Here is a 22,554-nt window from a genome sequence, read left to right on the forward strand (position 1 = left end):
GAGCCAGGTAGTTTACACAACTTTTAGGAAACGGAATTGGCTTCTGTACTTCAGGGTTGTCTTTTTGACTTGTCTTTTTGACAAATGGTTTATCTTCCTGACTGTTCTTATGCCTGTGTATTTATAAAATCTGCTATCATATATACCCCTTGTTCTGAATATGCTAAATGAATTGCTTTCAGATTAGTAATAGTGCGATGCGGTGATTCTGATTTAATTAATGTGTCTCCATGTGGCTTGGATACCAGGCAGAAACAATTTATATAGGCTGTTAACACCCATTTTCTAAAACAAAAAACCCTAAGACACTTAAGTTGGTGAATTGGTTAAACACAATGCGTATTTACAAACCTCTCCTCCTGTTGCCAGAAGTTATTTCAGTTTTATCCTCCTTTTAGGGAGGAAAAATGAACTGTTTCATTGTATGGAGAGCGCCTGTGACTAGATAAAAAATCTACTGAATTGCATTGTACTTGGGACGGAAGAACAATAACGCACTGTGTTGAGAGCAGTACTTGCTGAAGAATAACGTAATGGTTCATTATGCTCCTGGACTGCATGAAACATGCACTCCAAAAGCAATCTGGGTGCTTTGAATACCATTGTATTTGCCTGTTCGCTTGAGCAGTAACCATAAAGAATACCAAGCAAACTGCCTACTGGGCATTTTTTAAAAAAATTCTGTAAATCACTGGGGCCTCCCGGGGGAGATCTGGATGGGGGCTGGATGGTTTGCCTGGCCTACTCCCTCCAACTTCCCAGTGGAGTGGCTAGGCTGCGTGCAGAAGCAGTGCATGAACGTGCTGGCACAATACAGTGTTGTGGGACCCCGGAGTCAAGCAGGGCTTTTCATGAATGCTAGGCCAGAGGTTTCTGAAATGGCTCAGAAGCATTTGAACCTCTCAAGATAAGAGAAGCAGAGAGCACTGATTTGCAAGCTATTCTGGGGGCATGTACAAGCCCATGTAAAGAAATTGTGATACGTCTGCAAATAAAAAGAAAAAAAGTGTTTTGGCATCTCAGAATGGAAGAACTGGTTGCATATAAAATGGCTCTGAAATATGTGATAGGTAAAGGGGTTTGTCTGCTTTAAGCTGATAAATGTCTGTACCATTTGCTTTTAATGGGGGAACCACGTTATATGCATTGCAAGGAATCAAACTCACTTTGTAACTAGGCCTCAGCAATATTAATAATTTGACCCCGTTCTTCCACTCCCTCCTATTTTGACCCCTATTTTTGAGAGATATTCTTATGCGAAAACATTCTCTGCCTCCTCTTTCCCTGCGTTTCAGCGCTGAGTGCAACTGTACAAAAATGCCCCTCTCCAATCTTCCGCCTGATTCCTGGCTGCGATGAATCAATGTCTGGAAAGAAACGTCTACACCATCCAGTATCATCATGCCTGTGAAGTAGCAGAAGGGCTCCTGGGTGCAGCATCTTGCCTCTGGGTGTGTGGGGCCCTCCAGCAAATCCTTGCCCTGTGATAAAGCTGATGCTGTTCCAAGAACAGAACATGTCTAAACTGAAGCAATTCTGGGACTAGTGGAGATTCTTTCTTCTATACCAGGCATGTCCAACAGGTCGGTCGCAATCTACTGGTCGATCGCAGGACATTAATGGTCGATCGTGTGCAATTAAAGAAGTAGGGGGGGAAAGTAACTGTGCCTCCCCCCAAAAAATGCTCAACAACAGCTTTGCCTCCCCCCGAAAAGGCTCAACAACTTTGCCTGGCAATGACAATGGGTAGATCACAGCCAGTATTTTTATACTGTTAGTAGATCGCAGTCACTTGGGAGTTGGACGTGCCTGTTCTATACAAATCGTCTGCTGCAGGATTGTGTCATAAAGATGATATCTAAATCAATTAGCTATTGAATGCTAGGACCAGCTCCAGATATTGGCTAGAACGTAAAACCGTGTGTGTGTGTGTGTGTAGCAAATAGCTTACATTTTGGAGCAAAGCAATTATCCTGATAGTTGAAAGTCACCTGTGCATTATCTCTGGCCTTGGGGCCACTTTTGCTTCAGGTATAATTATGCCGTGTGAGCAAGGAGTCCCTTTGATGTGACAAACGCCGCTTGTCTGAGTATTAGCACATGGAGTACTGATTCTATAATTGAATCTTCTTCAAAGGGTCCGTGGCTGAATGCAAGGACCGGAGTGCTGATAATAGGGCAAAGCACTCAGAGCTGTTACTCCTATGTTCTGCGTGGTAACTTCAAAGCTCCGAGTGCAAAATAATCCTCTCTCCTTTTGCAGAAGAGATGAGTTTCATATATTTGAAATGGATGGAAATGGACATAATCTAATTATACCGTGTGAACAGGTGGAAAGAGTGCTGGACCCAAATTCAAATGCTTGCCAGCCACAGACTCCTCAGAGGGTGTATACTGCACATTTCTACTCCTTCAAGCAGGATATGTTTCTCCATCCATAAAATGGGGGTTGCCACTGCCTTCGCAGGAGGAGGAATGAGAATGGGAAGCCTTTGTGCCTACCCTGAACCATTGGGGATATGGCAGGCCATTCACCTAAATAGATGAAGTTCATTTGAGCTGCTTCTGAAAAACTGAAAGGAGTAAGTTGAACGAAACCAAAAGCCAGGCAAACAGCTTGATCTTATAATTGAATGGAACGTGGATGGTTGCTTACAAATCTTCGCAGGACCCAGGCAAGAACTGAATTGGGAGAGAAAAAAAGTTACTGGCCCCAACATAAATTTCAGGGCCCACCCTATTTTGGTGATTGTAATCTGTTTTAACTGTTTTTCATCTTAAATTGTTGGTAACCTGCCCTGGGACCTGCTAGGGAAGGACTGGTAATAAATGATCATCTTAATTTGATACTGGCTTCTAAGGCCATGTTGCCCTTTTGGATCAGGCCATTCCCGCCAGCCGCCTCCTAGAGACATTGTAAAAAAAAAAAAAAAAATCATTGTATGTATGAATTTATTGACTAGAGAGATCTAGAAACATCACACAAGTACATTCAAATATGTGTAAAAAAACAAAGGCAGTAATAATGAATAGTGCAGAAAGGCTTGATGTATTCAGAATAAGCTGTTAGCTCTGCCCTTCAGGAGGGCCTGGCACGACCCCTGCTGCAGTCTGCTCTTTGCTGTGGTGTCAATCAAACTAAAAAAGAAAATGTGTGCTTGATAGGAAGCAAGCAGGACACTTGAGAGGGCTGGAGGCCTGGAGGTTGGGAGCTTCTTTCTCCCAGGAATGCTTTGAAAATGGCTGACAGCCTGTCAAAGCCTGCAGGAGGTCTCTGCTTAGCTCCAGCTTCCCCCCCCACCCATGGCAGGATGGTGGAGTGCACTTGTTTGTGTTCATGTCTTGCTTTCTGGTCTCCCACAGGCATCTGGTCAGCAACTGTGAGAACAGGATTCTGGACTAAATGGGCCATTGGGCTGACCTAGCAGGTTCATCCTGTGTTATGAGTTGGAGTCCAAAAAACTCTAGATTCTCCATCCCTCAGGTAGTAGGCAGGAGATTCCACAATGAGCCTGTGCCTTGAGACCATGTCCATCTCTTTGAAGGGAGCAGAGTACAGTGGTACCTTGGGTTACATACGTTTCAGGTTACAGACTCCGCTAACCCAGAAATAGTGCTTCAGGTTAAGAACTTTGCTTCAGGATGAGAACAGAAATCGTGCTCCGGTGGCACGGCAGCAGCAGCAGGCCCCATTAGCTAAAGTGGTGCTTCAGGTTAAGAACAGTTTCAGGTTAAGAACGGACCTCCGGAACGAATTAAGTACTTAACCCGAGGTACCACTGTACTTTAAATGTGTGGTGTGGACGTCAATATGATGTTCCTTAGAGCACTGAGTCCACTAGGGGGCAGGAGCTGATAATGGGAAAGCCCCAAAATGAGTGCAATAGGATGAACTCCAGTAGCCTGGATGTTGTGTATTAAGAACTGAAGCCCAGCCTGATTATTTTACAAGGACTGAAATGGTAACTTACCTTTGAGCCTAGATAGGGAGACTATGCAGACAACTCTGAATGTTTGTCAAAGTTGTTGTTCTTTAACATGTATAACATTGTCTGCAGTGAGCCAGGCCACCATACTGGTGATCTAAGGAGGATGATATTACTCTCTGATGCAATTTTTTTTTATTTAAAACGGGGGCGCTTGTGACCTTTCTTCACATGATGCAAGTTGACATTTTAAATCAGGGGAAGGTAACCTTTTCCAGCATTCAGACATGGGCATCCTTCTGGGGACTGCTTGCCTATGGTGTCAGGGCCAGAGGCAGAAGCGTGTGAAGCAGTGGATGTGGAGGTATTGTGGGGATGCTCATTTAAGTCTGGAGATGGCACCAAACTGGGAGGGATAGCCAATGGCGCAGAAGACAGCATCGGGATTCAAGATGATCTTAATGGATTGGACCCAACTGGATCCAAACTAACAAAATGAATTTCAGTAGGGACAAATGTAAGGTTCTACACTTGGGCAGGAAGAACCAGGTGTACAGGTATAAGATGGGGGATACCTGTTTTGCCAGGTGAAAAGGATCTAGGGAATCTTAATAGATCACAAGCTTAACATGGGTCAACAATGTGATGCAGCAGCAAATGAAGCTAATGCTATACTAGGCTGCATAAACAGAAGTCTAGTGTCCCCATCAAGGGAAGTCATAGTCCCACTGTGTTGGCCAGACCACACCTGGAGTACTGTGTTCAATTCTGGACACAATACCGTAATTTAAAATGCATATTGATAAGTTGGAACGTGTGTAGGGGAAGGTGACCAAGATGATAAAGGGTCTGAAAACCAAGCCTTATGAGGAACGGTTGAAGGAGTTGGGTATGTTTAGCCTGGAAAAGAATGAGAGGATACAGTATAGGATAGATATTTCCAGATATCTACAGAGCTGTCATATGGAAGATGCAGAAAACTTGTTTTCTCCTGTTCTGGAAACTAGGACCCAAACCAATGGTTTCAATTTACAAGAAATGAGATTTTGACTAAACACCAGGAAGAACTTTCTGCCAGAAAAAACTATTTCACAGTGGATTAGACTTAAAATAGATTTAAAACTAGAATTGGCTCTGTCCCTCATTGGCTCTGGCTCCGCCTCCCACAGGGCCTGGCTTTGCCAACTGATGGCATCTCTGCCTTCTATCCTGCCAGTCCCAATGGGCACCAGCCACTGCTGCTACTCTTCACTCACTCAGTTCTGTATAAATTTTAAAAGGTGAGGTCAGCCCTTCTCTCACAAGCAAAGATTCAAAACCCAAAGGCTGCTGAGACCTGCCCATAGATGACCTTTGAAAAAAGGAAAGTGGCCAGGACTTAACTCTGCAAAAGCAGAAAAAGATGATGGCATCGGAGCCATGATGCTTTTCAAGCAGCACTGTCTCGGGATGCTCTTTACGTTTTGGGTCAGTCAGAATGGCTTTGCACATCTACATTAGCTACACTTTTCCTGTCTGCATAGTTTCCACGGGCGGCGGGGAGTCGCATACACAACGTGCTAGCCATGTCTCCGCAAGAAACGTCTGTATGTAAGACCACGTGTCAGTAAGAAGCGGCAGTCAGCTGGGAAGCTGCTTCCTGCTGGCGCGCTGCACTGGCGCTTTCAGTTGCTTCGAGGCTTTAAGGCGCTTGGAAGCAACCTTGCAAAGCAAGGAGAGCACCAGGCAGCGTAAACAGTCCCCGCCCAGTGCATGCGTAAAGCCACCCTTGGGACTCCGAAAGGGCAGGAGAAGGCGCTGTCCTGCCTTCGGCTTGGCCCGTGTGGGGATCTCGCTTTCCCCGAGCGGTGCGCTCCTTTGCATCCGATCAAAGGAGCCCCGCCGCCAGCTGCCACCTCTCCTCTTCCTTCCTTGCAATGGCTCTGCGGGGCGATCCAGAACCGGCTTGAAGCGGCCGGTGCCATGATGCACCGAGTCCCTTCTTCCCGCGCGGCCCCGCGGCTGCTTCTCTGGGGCTCCTATCAGGCGCGGCGGCGGGCGCCCTTCCTCCTCCCGGCCTAACGGGGGTGATCTCGAGTCTCCCCTCTTTCTGGCGCGGCCAGCACGTGTTGGGGAGGGGCCGGGCCGGCCTCCCATTCATTCTCCCCACCCTCCAGCAGGAGGTGCCGGCACCATAAAAAGGGCCCGCGAAGAGGGCGCCGCCGTTCAGGGTGCCAAAGGCGGCGGAGGGAGCCGGCGTGTCGCGCGCCTTGCTCGTGCCGGGGCTGACAAGCAAGGGAGCAAGCGAGGAGCTTCGGGTGGCGCAAAGGGGCTCGAGGGAGCGGCCATCTCGGCTCTCCGCGGGCGGCAGTGCCCACAACAGCAGCAGCCTCAGCAGCATCCGCCAAGCCGGCCTCGCCATGTCCGGCGCCGGCGGCGTGGTGAAGAAGCGCGGCTCGGCCGCCTCGTCGGGGCCGCCGCCGGAGGAGGAGGAGAAGAAGCAGATGCTGTCCGGGGCGGCGGGCGGCGGCGGCGACGCGGGGCCGGAGGCTCACGAGAACGGCTGCGCGCCGCTGCCGTCTCCGGGCGCCGAGGGCGAGGACCCGTCTTCGCCCGGCGTGGCCCTGAAGCGCAACATCACGCTGCTGAACGGCGTGGCCATCATCGTGGGCACCATCATCGGCTCGGGCATCTTCGTGACGCCCACGGGGGTGGTGAAGGAGGCCGGCTCGCCGGGGCTGTCGCTGGTGGTGTGGGCGGCCTGCGGCGTCTTCTCCATCGTGGGCGCCCTCTGCTACGCCGAGCTGGGCACCACCATCTCCAAGTCGGGCGGCGACTACGCCTACATGCTGGAGGTCTACGGCTCGCTGCCGGCCTTCCTCAAGCTCTGGATCGAGCTGCTCATCATCCGGCCCTCCTCGCAGTACATCGTCGCCTTCGTCTTCGCCACCTACCTCCTCAAGCCCATCTTCCCCGCCTGCCCCGTCCCCATCGGCGCCGCCAAGCTCGTCGCCTGCCTCTGCGTTCGTGAGTATCCGCGCCCGGCGCGCGCTGCCCTCCGAGGCACTCTGTACGCGCTCAGGGGCACGCCGGGCGAAGTGCGGAGGGAGCCTCGCCTTCGGAAAGCGGGGCGGGGGCAGGGAGCTGCGTTGAGCACGTGGCCGGTGCCATTTCTGACACCGCCCAGGTACCTAACTCGGGGGGTGGGAGGGGCTTCCCGGGGCGCAGTTGCTGCCGGTCCAGGGGGGTCCCTCGCGGTTGGGGAGCTGAGGAGGACTGGCCTCCTAAAACGAGGTTATTAAAAAAAAAAAAATGGCCTCCTGGGACTAAGGGAGACGAGTGGGTCTCTTCGGTTGGGTGCTGTGGTGGCGAAGCGAGAGAGCTGGTAAATCTTAAGGCATTCGTTGAATTTGTTAAACAGAGAACATGGTGCGAAACGCCAAAGTTTTATAAGCAAAGTGGCTTACCCTGATGTCCTACTTGGAGTAGACCCACTGAGGTTAATGGATATGCCTAATTTTGGTTCATTAATTTAATCTGAATAGAACTTGGATAGATGCAACCCTGTATACTAAATAGCAATAATTCCTTAAACGAGACCAGTAATCGGAAGACGTCGGTAGTAATGGAGGGTGCTTGGAAATCGGGAGTGTGTGTGTGTGTGTGTGTGTGTCGGAGCCTCAGCACATGTTGCCGCTTTCAGGTGAGGTTTGACTTGTAGAGCCGGCCCTGTGACTCAGGGAGAGCCGGAATAACAAGGGGGGGGGGTCGGCGGGGGGCGGAGACTCAGTAGAATGAATTAGCCACTGTGAAAGCTGCATTTTGTGCAGTTCAGGGTTTTATGGAAAACAAGATGAAGTGGTCTGCTTTTTAGAGAGGGTATGGAGGGGCGTTTTTCTTTTGGAGGAGGGGGCAGGAGATCCTGCTGTGGCCTGCCAGGTGTTGTTGGACTCCAAGTCCCATTTGCCATAGCAGCAGCCAGCATGTCCAATGGTCAGAGATGATGGGGACTGGAATGCAGAGATAGCATGGGGGGGGGAGCACAGCAAGATCCCCACCCTCTGCTTTAGAGGACTGTTCTCAGGGAAATAATGTTTCTTTGACTCTTAGTGCCCCTCCCCTCTAGTTTCTGTGAAAAAGACTGGAAAATATACCGTACCTTTTTTTTTTAACCTGGCAGGTAGTGTTTCTGAAGAGCCACAATTATCAAAAGCTGGTTCCACTTACATCTTGTATGTATGTGGTCCCAGTTCCACTTGGCCCCAGAGTAGAGATCTGCTTGCCATGAAAACAATCAATATTTTAACAATTGTGTTGTGTGTGTGTATTTCTGATCCAGAAATTTAGCTCTTATCTTATCAGTCTTTGGGTAACTTGTGTGTTTATGAAGTTTTCTGTTTACTCTTTTTGCTATTTCTCCACTTGCCCAGTATCCGGTTCTGATAAGAATCACCATGCTAAATCAGGACCAAGGGTCTGTCTAGTCCGGCGTCCTGTTATCACAGCGGCTCGTGGTGGCTAGGAGCTGCCAATACCCTTGTCCTTCATGGACAAGGTGTAGGTGCCTCCTCCACAAGCAAAGTAGGTATTGCTATTTATCTAGAGGGTCATTTAAACACTGTACATTCAAAGCACATTTTCCCTCTAGAGAATCCTGGGAGCTGTAGTAGCAGCTCTGTGAGAGACTGTGGTGTAAATGTGCTTCAGATGCATTTTGTTGCAACTGTTTTGAGTTAAAACTCTTACCTGACGTGATTTGGGGATTAGAGTAGCTGTTTTCTGAACTGATTCTTTACCTGAAGTATGAAGAACCTGTGGCCCTCCCAGTTATTAGGAGACTCCAACTCCCATCTTCCCTGACTGTCTGTGTGTGGTTGGAGCTGATGGGAGTTGGTGTCCCACAATATCTAGGATCCAGGTTCCCCATGCTTAGTGTATTTCCATTTCCTAGCAAATGTGCCTTTTCCCTATTGGTGAAGAACTACTCTTAGTTCTGCTGCTGTTTTGTTAATTTATTGTTTTTAGAAGTATTGCATAATAAGCTTATTCAGCACCTAAATTTTTAAAACTGCTGGATCAGAAGCAGAGTTCATGCTTTGCATCCAAAGGGTTCAATCCCTGACACTTCCAGGGAGAGCCAGTGCCAGTCAATATATAAAGACAGTCCTGAGCTAGACGGGCCAATCGTGTGACTTGATATAAGGCTGCTTCTTATGTTGCTATGCGCATATATTAAAAGATTGTGCAGGCACACATGCCTAGCAGACATGATACAAAAGGAAAAATTAATGGGTAAGGCAGAGGAAAGCAAGCACTGGACCAGCTGCTCCTTCACTGGGCAAGGGATGGGGCCCAATTGGTCTCCCTCTTGCCCTGATGTTCTTCCTGGGAAGCAGAAAATGCAGCCTCCCAGTGGCTCTCTAGATTACCTGGCTGATGGCAGAGCCCAGAGTGTGCCTCACTGTGTTTACTTTTGTTTCTCCCTTTCCGTCCATGGAGGATTTTTAGTAGGATCCAAGGGATGCAGGCTGTTACTGTTTACACTCCTCCCGGCTTAACCTCGTGCATAGATAGCTCAGGGCAAATTGTGTTCTGTGCAGGAGTCAGCAGTGCTTTAAAGTCTCCCCTTGCATGTACATTGCCACTCCCTCTTTAATTCCCTTGGCTCCCGCCATCTGTCATTTTGCAACCTCTCCTCCTTTCCCCAGTTCATTTGGCCTCGCATACTTCATGGCCTCTGTCTGGCTGCGGAGGCTATACCTGTCACTTATTTTAATTCCAAAGCATTTATAAAATATCTAAGCACTGTACAAAGCAATAACCGTATCACTGAAAAGAAAAATACTACATAGAACAAGTAAAACAGTAGTATAAAAGCATATAAAAAAGAGTCAAATTAAAGCAGAGTCTAATTTTATGGACTAGAGAAAGTCTGGGCAACAAGATCTGTCTTTTACAAGACATCAACTGACGGTTGCGGCTTCACATTCCAAAGTACAGGGGCAGCAGTGAAAAATACGACCATTTTGGGGTCACAGCCCTGTGATATTCTGTAAGGTGATTTCATCAGATGATGATAGGCCCTGTATGGCACCCGCTTTGCCTTGGCTGGTGCTAAATAAGCATTAAACATTCATGGGGCTTCTAGTTTCAAATTGCACTTTCTCCATTGGGGTAGATTCTCTCTCCCCTCCTCTCGCCCCAGGACACTTGGTCTGGAGCAACCAAGCGAAGAGTGCTTTGGAATTTGAAAATTGCACAATTGGTTTCGCCAAGAGCAAACCTCTCCTTGGCTTGATGCTCGTTTTGATTGTGGCCCTCTTCCCAATAGGTGGGGTAGCTTGGCCTTGCTTGGTGCAGCCCAGCCAAAATTCCTAACTATAAATATATCTTCTTACTTTTCACACCCGTAAGGCAGGGCAGATTCCACCTGCCTCATCGTACTTACCTTGCATTCCCTTCCTTGTTTACAGGAATGTTTTCAAAATAAAATGCAAGAGCATCATCAGCTTTCCATCTTTGCTTAATGATGTTGTCTACAACCCTGGAGTGTGTGTGTATGGGAAAGAGGTACATTGGAAGCTGCCTTATTCCAGTCCAGGCTATTTGTCCATCTGGCCCAATATTGATTGATCTGACAAGTAAGCTCTCCAGGGTTGTGCCTTACCTGTCACCTGTCACCTGATACCTGATTCATTTAATTGGAGATGCCAGGGATTGGCCCAAGGCCTTCTGCATGCACAGCAGGTGCTCTGCCATCTAGGTCTAGTCTCTGCCTTCTAGATGTTACTGGCTCCCCTTGTCACCTTGAGGCCCAGTAGTAACTTGGGGGAGAAAAGAAAATGGTAACTTGGGGTCACTTTCATGGGGGGTCAATAGTGTGTGCAGATGAGCCTCTTCTCGGGTTGAGCACAGCTAAAAATACCTGGATTGTCTGGAAGCAGTAAACTCAGCATCAGGTTGTGCAGTATTTGGGTGCAAGGTTTTTTGTTTGACACCTGCCTGGATTATCTCACGTAGCAACAACAAATAGGTTCACAATTTAGAATCTAGTTGCTATCCTGACTTAACCTCTTCCTGGTACAGAAGCTTTTAATGCATGTCAAGTAAAAATTGTTTTCTTACTTCGCAGGGTCTGAGTTTAGGGTACTTGGAGCGAGCTGCTGCCTGGCTTTTTTTCTTCTGAAGCTTTTGGTTAAATCCTTCTATATGTTTCCTTTTGCTTTGGGAGATTACTAGATCCCTGCTAATTGGTGCCTTTTGATGTGCTCCTCCTTCCCTCCCTGTTCCCCATCCATATACATGCTTGAATTAACTGTGGAATCTCTGATGTGGCTCAGAGGGATTATTTCAACCCTACCATTACCTGTTCCTAGACTGAAAATTTGAAAGGCAGAGATTCCAGCCACACTCTGGCCTCCCAAGAGCTTTAGAGGGAGGGGAGGTGCTGGCCTGGAGCTAGTGCTAACACCTTGATCTGATAGTGTTACTTGGGAGGGTAACTCTCCCCCATGTAAGTGTGCTTTGGATCACCACCTTCTGCCATGATCATCCGAACAGGCAAACAATGACCTTTTCCATTGCAGGAGAAATTGCAACTGCAGCGACTGGTGTTCAGGGACTACTGACTCTGACAAGTGGCGGCCAAACACGCCCTTATTTATTTATTGCATTCAATCCTCATTTAATTCTCACAACAACCCTGCAAGGTAGGTTAGGCTGAGAGGCAGTGACTGGCCCTAAGACCCCCAGCAAACTTCATGGCCGAGCGGGGATTTGAACCCTAGTCTCCCAGGTCCTAATCCAGCTAGTAGCTATGCATAGCTTCTTTTGTCTGCCATGAGTTCTGCTCTCTCTCCATTTAAAGCCACCCACACCCGTCGGCGCTGTCCAAAGCGGCAGCAAGCAATATTTGAATCCCTCTAGAAAATTACATACTTCATTTTATTTGGATGCCGCCTTTCCGCTGTTCAAAATATTCTCAAGGCAGCTTACAGCGTGGCGAAAATGCATAACCGCAACCTAACAAAAGGAGTCATAAAAGGTAAATAAAACATTAAAAATACACAACCGAACCATCTCCACATCAATCACAAGATCTAAAACAACGATGTAAAAAACCAACAGCAACAACCCCCAGCCCAAGACTCTGTTCAGCAGGCTCAGCTTTTGTAGCTGGAGTCAGTCCTGGCCCCACCCTCCCAGGCCATGTGGGAAAAGGCCTACAGGAGAGGGAGGAGGTCTTCCAGGACCAAGATGGTCTCTGGCCTCTTCAGCAGCCCCAGCTTTTGTAGCTGGGGTCAAGCAGATTCCCTATCTCTCGCCAGGCATTTCTAAACTCTGTTCCTGCAAAGAGCTTTGTGGGAGTGATCAGCTTATGCCTCATTCCCAAGTCTGCCTCCATTGGGGGTTCTGCATGTGCTGCCTGCCATGTTGGAAGCAGGGGCCAGCCTCGCACTGGACCATGTGACATGGTGGCGGAGGCTCTCTTTTGACTTCTGCCATTTTAGCGCCAGGTACTTTGGCGGCAGGCACGGCTGAGCTCAGCAAGCCTTAAAGCGAAAATGGAGACGGGGTGGGGTGGGGGGAGAGAGACGTAGGGGAGGAGGGGTGTCACGTGCTGTTGCCAGGCAACCCCTCGTGGTCCCACGTTGCTGCTGGATTCTAACGGGAATCAATGGGAGACAATTGTGTGGTTGCCCAGCAACTAGGCACGTGACTTCTCCGGTTTCCCCCCTCCTCTCTTTCCAGTTCAAGGCTTACTTCACCTCCCCCCACCCCACCCCGTCTGGCCACTTGGTGGCTTGGCTGAACAATTATAAAGATGGCAGACAGATGCCTGGGTGGGAGAATTGGTTCGCCGCTGGCTACACAAGAATGAGAGTGTTTTATGTTTTTAGGGAGGCTAGCTGGTGGCTTTTACTTGGGCAGGATTGTGCCCAGGGGCTGCCAGTTGCTGACCCAGCTCTGACATGTCATCGGGAAGGAGAGGAGAATTTTGCAAAACTGGGCTTCAGAAATGTTTTGATCTGTGCTCCGGATGGTTTTGTGTGAACGCACCTTTGAAATCTGCTTCCTTGCCTACAACAAAGCCAGCTTTTTGCCCAGGGTGGGAGCAAATCTAGGGCAAAGGGTTCAAAGCGCTTGATCAAAGCAGTTTTGATCCAGAGGGTTTGGCTCACTTGAGAAATGTTTGCTCCAGCTGCTTAGAATTGGCTGCTCTATAATTGCAGTATATCTTTTCCTCGCTCCAATTGGATGAGCTGACGGTGATAAATGGCAAACGCTAAAGATTGCACTGTTTATACTTTCGAAATCCAGGATGTTCTTCCAGAGCTCTCGGCGCTGCTGGTAAATACATCCGTCACAAGCCTGCTTGCCTGGACCTTCCCTTTGCAAGGAGCAAAACAGAAATGACTTCAGGGTTCTAAATCAAAGTTAAGAGGAGCTTCTTGACCCAGTGCCATAGTTAAGTCATGCAACTCGCTCCCCTGAGATGTAGCTGTGGCCACCAGCTTGGATGGCTTTAAAAAGGGTGTCTAGACCCTGGGGAGGGGGGCAACGGGATTACCTGGGGGGAGCACTAAGGCAGGGGGCACTGGAAGTGCATTTTTTGGGGGGGAAAACCATACAATTAAGTGTCTTATCATATCTGTGCAAAAGTGAGAATGGACTGAAATATTAGAAAAAGATGGAGACAATTGGAAATTGCAGAGTTTGGAGAAAATGAAGGATAAAGTGCGAGACTGGTTACATTATGCTCAGATTAAAGAAGTCTTTAAAAACGACAAAAAGTTAGGGTTCCAGGTGGAGAAATCGAAGTTGGAAACAGAATTGTTAGAACCAAAGACTAAGGTACTATCAAGAATGTATAACTTGCTGTTAAAATGGAATACACAAGACGAAATGGTTAAATCGGCTATGATAAAGTGGGCACAGGACATTGGGCATAACATTATGTTTGAGGACTGGGAAAGGTTGTGGACCACTGGGCTGAACTTCACTGCATGTAATGCTCTGAAGGAAAATGTAATGAAAATGATATATAGATGGTACATGACCCCAGTTAAACTTGCCAAAATATACCATTTGTCTGAAAATAAATGTTGGAAATGTAAAGAAAGTGAAGGAACATTCTTTCACCTCTGGTGGACTTGCCCTAAAGTGAAGGCCTTCTGGGAAATGATATATAATGAGTTGAAAAAGGTATTTAAGTATACCTTCACTAAGAAACCAGAGGCCTTCCTTCTGGGTATTGTCGGTCAGAAGGTGCTAAAGAAGGACCAAACATTTTTTATGTATGCAATAACGGCAGCAAGGATACTCATCGCTAAGAACTGGAAAACGCAAGATCTACCCACACTGGAAGAATGGCAGATGCAGCTGATGGACTATATGCAACTGGCCGAGATGACTGGCAGAATCCGAGACCTGGGAGAGGAGAGGGTTGAAGAAGATTGGAAGAAATTTAAGATGTATTTGCAAAAATACTGTAATTTGGTTGAATGTTAAGAAGGATGCTAGATCATAAATAATTGAGCACCACTAAACTAGACGGAATTGGGATGACAAGTGAGAAATGTAAACCTTCTGGAGAACTATTAGATTATATTTAAATGAACGGGGCATAAGAACGTAAACAAGATGATAAATTGCTGGTAAAAATTTACAATGATGTAAGTGGGAGCGGGAGACGTGAGGGAGTCCAAAGAAGTTTTGAAACTATGTTACGATACATGTTATATTGTTTATTATTTTTACACTTGTATTGAAAAATTTTAATAAATATTTTTTTTTTTTTTTAAAGTGAGAATGGACTGAAGTAACTTGTAACTTGAACACCAGAGCACATCTGACCAAGTGGCAGTCTCCTGTGTAGTGGATGGAGTTTGGATTTGAGTTATTTATTTATTAAAAGTTCTTCAGTGCTCTCAAAACTGTTGAATCTGCAGGGGAGAGTTGAGTTCAAATCTCCATTCACCCATGAAGCTCTCTGGGTGGCCTTGAGTATGTCTCCCTCGGCTCCTAGCCTACTTTGCAGGGTTGCTGTGAGGATAAAATGGGAAAGGCGGGATGAGACCATTTAGTTTTATTGCAAAATAACTTATGTGCTTCTGTGTTCGTTGGTTTCTTGAAAGCCCTGGGCTCCCCAATAAATGTAGTGTAAACTGAGCTCTTTCTGTTTTTCACTCCCCCTCCCCAGCACTGCCTACCTGCATTCAAAGTTTGTACTTGGGAGCAACTTCTCAAACAGTCCCCTTTCTTGTACTTTTTCAACCTGACTTTTTAAATGTGCTTTTCATGCCTCTCTGCAGAGGCAGGATCCAAGCTGCACCCATAACCTCCCGGTTTGCACAATTCAGGGCTTGTGTGGTGGCTCAGTGCTTGCTCCGCTACACTGAGGATCATAAATATTTGTGCGTTTCCAGGGAGCAATGATGCTGCTTTGACCATATTAGGGGCTCGGTTGACTCTGAGCATTGATCCTTTAGCTGCTTGGCCGGACTAGGCGTCCCCTGATTGAGAGCTGCCCTCCAGATCCTGAAAGGTTTTGCATCAACATAACCACCTGCAGCAGTGCCCATTTGCTACTGATGCCTTGGAGATGTGAGCTTTCCCACTGCAAGCCAGTAACCTCCCAGCGTCCTGGTTTTTAACTAGGTTATTTATGTGTGCTTGGTCAGGACTCCCCAAAGTGGCCTGCTAGGAAGTCTAGCCATAGTTCCAACCACCTTTTTGTCTCCCTGCCACCCTTTTGCCACAAATGGGGAGGAAGAGAGGAACATGTAAGAAGTAGATTCTTCCTACCCTTTCAAGAAATCTGGTTAAGCAGGCGAGAAAAAAGTGGTTAGAGGTTTGGGGGCCAAATGGTTCCAGTCCAAGAACAGTTTTGCTTTGTGGGCTGCCAGTTGCTGACCTCCACTCTAAGCTTGCTTTTTGATGCTGTAGGTGCCTGACTCCTGTTGGTCTTGCGTTTATCTTTCTTTGTGTGATGCTGCCTTGGCCTCTTGCCTCCTCTCCTAGAAGAGCTTACCTGGCCACAATCTTTTTGGCTTGTTACTATGTTACCTGAAGGACCATATCTCCCTGCATCAACCAAGCTGCAGTCATCTGGGGAACCCCTGTTGTGCCGCCCTCTGCAGCCCAGTAATGTGTGGAGTGTAGGGATGCAGGATAGACCTTTCTCATCAAACTGCAAGTCAGTCAGTCTCGCTCCATGCCCCAAGAGGGGTCTAGTTCACTGTTCCGCTGAGCGCCTCTTGGTAGCAGCACATTTTTCTTCCCGCCTGCACCTTGTGGAAATGCATAACCTGCTTTCAACTCTCCTTGCCTTTTCAACTTCAGGCGTCTGGCTCAAGCTTCTTAATCCCTTTGGCCACCAAACTTAACCAGATTTGTCTGTTGCAATTACTCCAAGCTATGAAGTGTGGCCATATCAGACCTGCCTTTGGTTTTCTGGCTTGCAGAAATTGTTCAGTACCCTCGCACAATTACAGCTGCACTGTGTTTGCAAAAGCACCACTTGCTTTTGCTGACATCAGGCTCCCTGGCCTCTGTGGAAGGGCAAGTTCCAGAACTACTCATCCTGGTAGGGGTTTTTTTTTGTCCTTTCGGAAGTGGAGCTTCAGATCATAGGGATACAGGCTCCTCTCATTCACTGTGTGGCTGTGAGAAGATTTGCTGTTGCCAAGATCACCTGACGCTAACACTGGTGCCCGTGGGGAATGCTTTTGCTCCAGTTGTTTCCTGAGTATGTTTACAGTGTAGGAAGCATCCCTTGCTATATATTCTAAATGACAGATAATGAATAATGCTGGGTCTGGGATGAAGAAGCCTCTTCTTTTGGCAAAGTTACCATGCATACAGTGGTACCTCAGGTTAAGTACTTAATTCGTTCCGGAGGTCCGTTCTTAACCTGAAACTGTTCTTAACCTGAAGCACCACTTTAGCTAATGGGGCCTGCTGCTGCTGCCGTGCCACTGGAGCATGATTTCTGTTCTCATCCTGAAGCAAAGTTCTTAACCTGAAGCACTATTTCTGGGTTAGCGAAGTGTGTAACCTGAAGCGTATGTAACCTGAGGTACCACTGTATTAACAAAAGGTGAGGCTAGCAAAGTGGAATGCAGTTGTTTTTGCTTTGCAAGGCAAGCTGGCTAATGAGATTCAGGCACCTTCATTGATAGCTCAGATGGTTAGAGCATGGTGCCAATAATGCCAAGGTTGCAGGTTCAATCCCTGTATGGGACAGCTGCATAATCCTTCATTTATAAACTGGGTCACAAGGGATGAAAACAAAGTTAATGTATTGAGACAGTTGTACAGTGGTACCTCTGGTTATGAACTTAATTCGTTCTGGAGGTCTGTTATTAATCTGAAACCGTTCTTAACCTGAGGTACCACTTTAGCTAATGGGGCCTCCTGCTGCTGCCGTGCCACTACTGCACGATTTCTGTTCTCATCCTGGGGCAATGTTCTTAACCCGAGGCACTACTTCCGGGTTAGCGGAGTCTGTAACCCGAAGTGTTTGTAACCCGAAATGTTTGTAATCTGAGGTACCACTGTACAGCAAAGCAGAGTGTGGGGTCTTGCAGCTTCCTGGAACTTGTGCTTGCTGGGATGGAAGGTCCAACCTTTTAATCTCTGGTGTGCTTACTAACATTGGGAAGTTTTCTTTCTAATGCCACAACTGAAGTGTTTAGTTCACAAATCAATTCAAATCGCTCATAAAAAATAAACACTTTAAACTAACTGAAAGGTTACTCTGCGATCTAAACGAGGCAGCAGATTTTTATTTTTAAATGGAAATACTAAAAACCCCAAATGGCAGGCGCCAGCTTCAAATAAGCATTCACTCATACGTGCATGAGAGATGAGAAGCAATACCTCTTCTGATATTGTGCCCTGCGAGAGAGACATGTGTTCCTATTTTAAAAGAAGCATAGCAGTAAGAACTGTTCAGCAACCATTTAAGAGTAGAAGCCAGCTCCAGATCTGAGATGTAAACAGTACTCTGAGCAAACACCCACAAGATGCTACAAAGGTGGTGCAGACTGTGGCAAGTCTGACCGAATTTCAGAAGTAACTGACATCTCCTGGTAGCTCATAGTGTTGGCTTCCCTGCTACACAGTGTAGACCAGCGATTCTCATAATGTGATCCATGGACAATCACGTGAGTTTCATTCAGATGGCATGTATAAAAATGCAGTTAAAACGCATGCAGCATTTTAGCATAACACATTACAGTTACTATACAGTGGTACCTTGGTTTACGAACTTAATCCATTCCGGAAGTCCGTTCTTAAACCAAAGCATTCTTAAACCAAGGTGTGCTTTCCCATAGCAGCGGGGGACTCAATTTACAAATGGAACACACTCAGCATGTCCTGCTTCCAAGGCAAAGTTCACAAACCAAAACACCTACTTCTGGGTTTGCAGCATTCTTAATTCAAGTTGTTCATAAACTAAGCTGTTCTTAAACCAAGGTACCACTGTAACAGGCAGACAAATTATTAACTGGTCCACCAAGACCCTCAGCAATTTTCTGCTGGTCTTGGGGGTGGGGGAGTTGAGAAGCCCCTGACGTCGACCCTGCAAAAGTGATCAAGCCTCTTATATGAAGCATTGCAGCATAGGAAGATGCACCACGCAGAGTCAAGTCAATTAATATACCTAGCTCAGGATCAGTGGCACTGCCTGGAAACTGTTCTGCAGGGTCTGTGTCACTCTTGGGCCCTGTTTTGAGATGCTAGGGCTTCATCCTGGGACCTTCTGGGTATAAAGCAGATGCCTTACCACTGAGCCATGGCATACTTTTCCCCTGGAGAACTTGGGCTTTCTCATTTCCATTTTTCCATGCATATTTCCTCCGTTGACCGATTCCTATAAGTGAGTGGGCTTCCAGAACACGCTGCCTGCAAAACCTGTTCTTGCATTTCTTGGAAAGCCAGACAACCTGTCTTCATAAAAAACAGCAACCCCAAAACAGCAGCTGCACCCACTGCACAAGTTCAGTTTCCTGTTGTCTGTTGTGGTAGATGCAAACTCTCTTAGTAGGCTAATCTTTTGCTGAGGCCTTCTGCTTTTCCGCCATTCTGCAGCATCACCTTAATTTATGGTGTACTATCACTGCAACTGGCCTCCTTACTTGCTCTTCCATTTGATTGTACACCTATCTAATATGTTGTATTTTCTGCTCCTTCGTTTCCTGGCTGTTGGGATTCCTTTCTTGCTTCCGTTCCTGGTTTCAGAACCCTGCATTGCACCGCTTCTTTCATCCGGCTCCGGTACTGTTTTGGTTCCTCATTTGAGGTGCCTTGGAAAGGATGTGGGTCCCTATGTGGGGGAAGCTCCTGAAAGAGGATCACATGTAAGAAGCAGATGTTTGACAGCTAGCAGATTTGACCAATTTCTGTTGAATCAAAGTTAAGGAAGGAGAGGCCACCACATTCAAAGGTAGATTCTTCCACGGTCCCATCTACAAACGGCCGTATTGCAGAAGACTCTATAACCAGTAGGAAACACTTATTCAATTGCTTTAAAAAAAATCCTTTGGGAGGCAGATGGGGGGCTGCTTTGGCTTAACCCCCCCCCCCGTTCCTCTTTTGGTTTTAGGAAACATGTTGCTTGCATTGTTTGACTACGCTGGGCTGGCTACCTTGCCCAACAATCGTTAAATGCTCAGTGCTGAATATGGCAAAACAATTACAGTGGCACCTCGGGTTAAGAACTTAATTTGTTCTGGAAGTCCGTTCTTAACCTGAAACTGTTGTTAACCTGAAGCACCACTTTAGCTAATGGGGCCTCCTGCTGCCGCCGCGTCGCCGGAGCACGATTTCTGTTCTCATCCTGAAGCAGAGTTCTTAACCCGAGGTACTATTTCTGGGTTAGGAGAGTCTGTAACCTGAAGCACATGTAACCTGAGGTACCACTGTATCACAATTTTTCCTACTAGACACATATTTAAAGCAGTTTCCCCGAACACTGCACGTTTATGTATGTTATTTCCACTAATACATACATTTATATGCACATTTTACCCTAACCTGAGGTACTACTTTAGCTAATGGGGCCTCCCGCTGTTGCTGCTGCTCCGCCGGAGCACGATTTCTGTTCTCATCCTGAAGCAAAGGTACTATTTCTGGGTTAGCGGAGTCTGTAACCTGAAGCATCTGTAACCCGAGGTACCACTGTATTTATTTTTTAACAGGAGGTTGCTGCAACTGGCTTACACAGCTTTCATGTGTGAGAGCAAGCAAGAAATGAGTGCCTTCCTCCCTCCTGGAGGGGCTGTAACAGAGGCTCGTGCAGAGTTCCTGCTTTGCAAGCACATGTGATCTTGTTTTCTTATAACACTGTGCTCTGTCCCTGGCTTGTTATGTGAGGATGGTGTGGCAGAGGAATACCTCCCTCTGCCCGAAACCTTGGGAAGCTGCTGCCAGTCAGAGTAGACAATACCAAGCTGCTTGGACCAATGTTATTTGACTCAGTGCAAGGCAACATCATGCATTTGCGTATTTAGGGGGGAAACTCTGTTTCTGAGTGGACCTCTGACTGTAGGAAGATTTCTGTCTTGCTAATTTAAGGGAGGGAGGTGGAGTCAAGTCACTGACACATTACACACAAACACATCCTTTCCCTGAGGCGTTTTCTGCTACTGGTTTGTTCTGTGCTGATAACCCCTATTTTCACTCAGAATCCTGCCAGTGTGTTCTGATAGTGCCACTGTCTTCTCTTCTTCCCAAGCAGTCTGATGATTTTTGAAAAACTACTTATGTGTCTTGAAAGTGACAAATTTGTGTCCTGTGCAGGCCTAGAAAGAGAGCTACACAAATAAGTTACTATGTGGAAGATAATGAGTCTCTCATCTTAAATGGCTTGTTTGTACAGTGACTTGGTCTCACTTTATTTGTTCATAGTGGGAACTTCTAAAATTTAGGGAACGAAGGAGCTGCTCATTACCAGCAAAGTTTTGTAACTAAAACCTCCCCCGCTGCCCCAGTAAGGTTCTATAAACTTTTTAAAAGTTGCTGCGTTAGGTGACATAATAGAAGCTTGTTTACAAAATGCACAGCATAGTGAACCGGGATTATTTATAAAATATAGTTTTATTATTTATCAAAGTGCAGAGACACAAAGAGCACCTTTTAAGGCTGCAATCCTTTGCACATTTACCTGGGGATAAGTCCAATCGAACCTTGACTTTCTGACAGTTAGAGCTGTTCGACAGTGGAACAGACTTCCACAAGAGGTAGCGAACTCTCCTTTCTTGGAGGTTTTAAAGCATCTGTCATTTATGATCTAGTTGAGATTCCTGCATTGCAGGGGGTTGATCTAGATGACCCTTGGGGACCCTTCCAACTCTACAGTTCTGTGATTCTATGAATGTCACCTTGCAAAACAAATGGAGTAGTGCAGCCATCCCAACCATATGTGTTGGGAACGCACTTCCCACCAGCTCCAGCCAGCATGAGTGTATGATCCTGTGGCTGCTGGGAGTCCCAACACATCTGGAGGGCACCAGGTTGGAGAAGTCTGGAGAAAGAAAGCAAAAACCTTTGGGCTACATCCCACTCCCATGGGGGAGGCTTAAGCAGCTGCTTGGCATCCTTTCCTCTCTGCTGTTTTTACACATGCCACAGTTAGCCAGTTAAAAGTGTGCCAAAGTGGCAAGGGTGCCAGTGGTAAAGTTGCGTTGCCAGCTTAGCCCGCCTGAGTTCAAAGTGTCGGGTGCCCTGCTGGATCTTGCAGTGCCGTCTTCAAATGCTGAGTCAGCAGATCTGCCTTCCTGCATCTGTGGTCTTGTAGGGAGTTTGAGATCAGCTCCTGCGGAACATATGTATCTGTTTACTTGTTGCTGCGTATATGAGCCTCGGAAGCTTCTATCTGGCTGTGCTTCATTTCTATACTTAGATGTGCAGGTGTTCTGACCAGCCTGGGAGGGATGCTACGTTAAAAGTGGAGCACATGGTTCAAATCTTTGTTTACTCGGGTGAGGGAAACATGCACTCTGCAAATGCTCCAGGGTCCTCTTGGCACTGACGTATTACTCAATAAGTGTTTCAAAGTAATGTGTGTTGCCTTGCTTGCAGTCCTCACCAACAGCCCTGTAAAGTAGGGACAGTATTGGCGTCGCCCAGTTTGCAGATAGGAGCACTGAGGCTAAGCCGAGAGAGACTGACTTGCTTAAAGCACCCGTCCCCCGTTAGTTCTTGGGGAAGGTTCCAGGGCTATACCTTGGTGCGCCTTAAGCCCTGGAGGTTTTTAAATAAACAGGGCAGTATTCTGCAGGGAGGAGGTTGCACAGATGTTGCCCAAAACTTTCAGGCAGGAGTGCCACTGGACGGGATTGCAGTGTATGTTTTAAAACCGCACTGCTCAAGCCTCAAGGGGGAATGTTCTTTCTCACACTCCTGTGCGCTTGCATTCTCATAGTGTGCAAACATTTTAATAAAAATGTGATGCAAAGATAGCCAGCGTCCTCTAGATAAGGCAGTGACTGACTCTCTGCAAGGGGATGCTGGGTGCCCCCACCCTGCCGAAGGAGGCAACAGCAGCTTTGCAGGCAAATACAATATGGGGGTGGAGAGGGGATTATGCAAAGGAGCTTCCGGCTTCTCGGGTTGCTGCCTCTTCCTTGCTGCAGGGCCA

General features: G+C 47.1%; 1 protein-coding gene and 1 long non-coding RNA gene across 2 annotated transcripts in view; one reads left to right on the forward strand and one right to left on the reverse strand.

Annotated features, from left to right (window-relative positions):
* LOC309347471 overlaps nucleotides 1-22,554 on the reverse strand; it is an 83,535-nt gene that overhangs the window by 897 nt on the left and 60,084 nt on the right. The window lies entirely within an intron of this gene.
* SLC7A5 (solute carrier family 7 member 5) overlaps nucleotides 5,695-22,554 on the forward strand; it is a 50,657-nt gene continuing 33,797 nt past the window's right edge. Inside the window, exon 1 of the mRNA XM_081872071.1 lies at nucleotides 5,695-6,932. Within this exon, the coding sequence (XP_081728197.1) occupies nucleotides 6,326-6,932 (607 nt within the window). The 5' untranslated portion in view covers nucleotides 5,695-6,325. The remainder of the gene's footprint in view (nucleotides 6,933-22,554) is intronic.

Source organism: Podarcis erhardii, assembly GCF_964252035.2.
Source record: "Podarcis erhardii genome assembly, chromosome: 7".
Taxonomy (NCBI): Eukaryota; Metazoa; Chordata; class Lepidosauria; order Squamata; family Lacertidae; genus Podarcis; species Podarcis erhardii.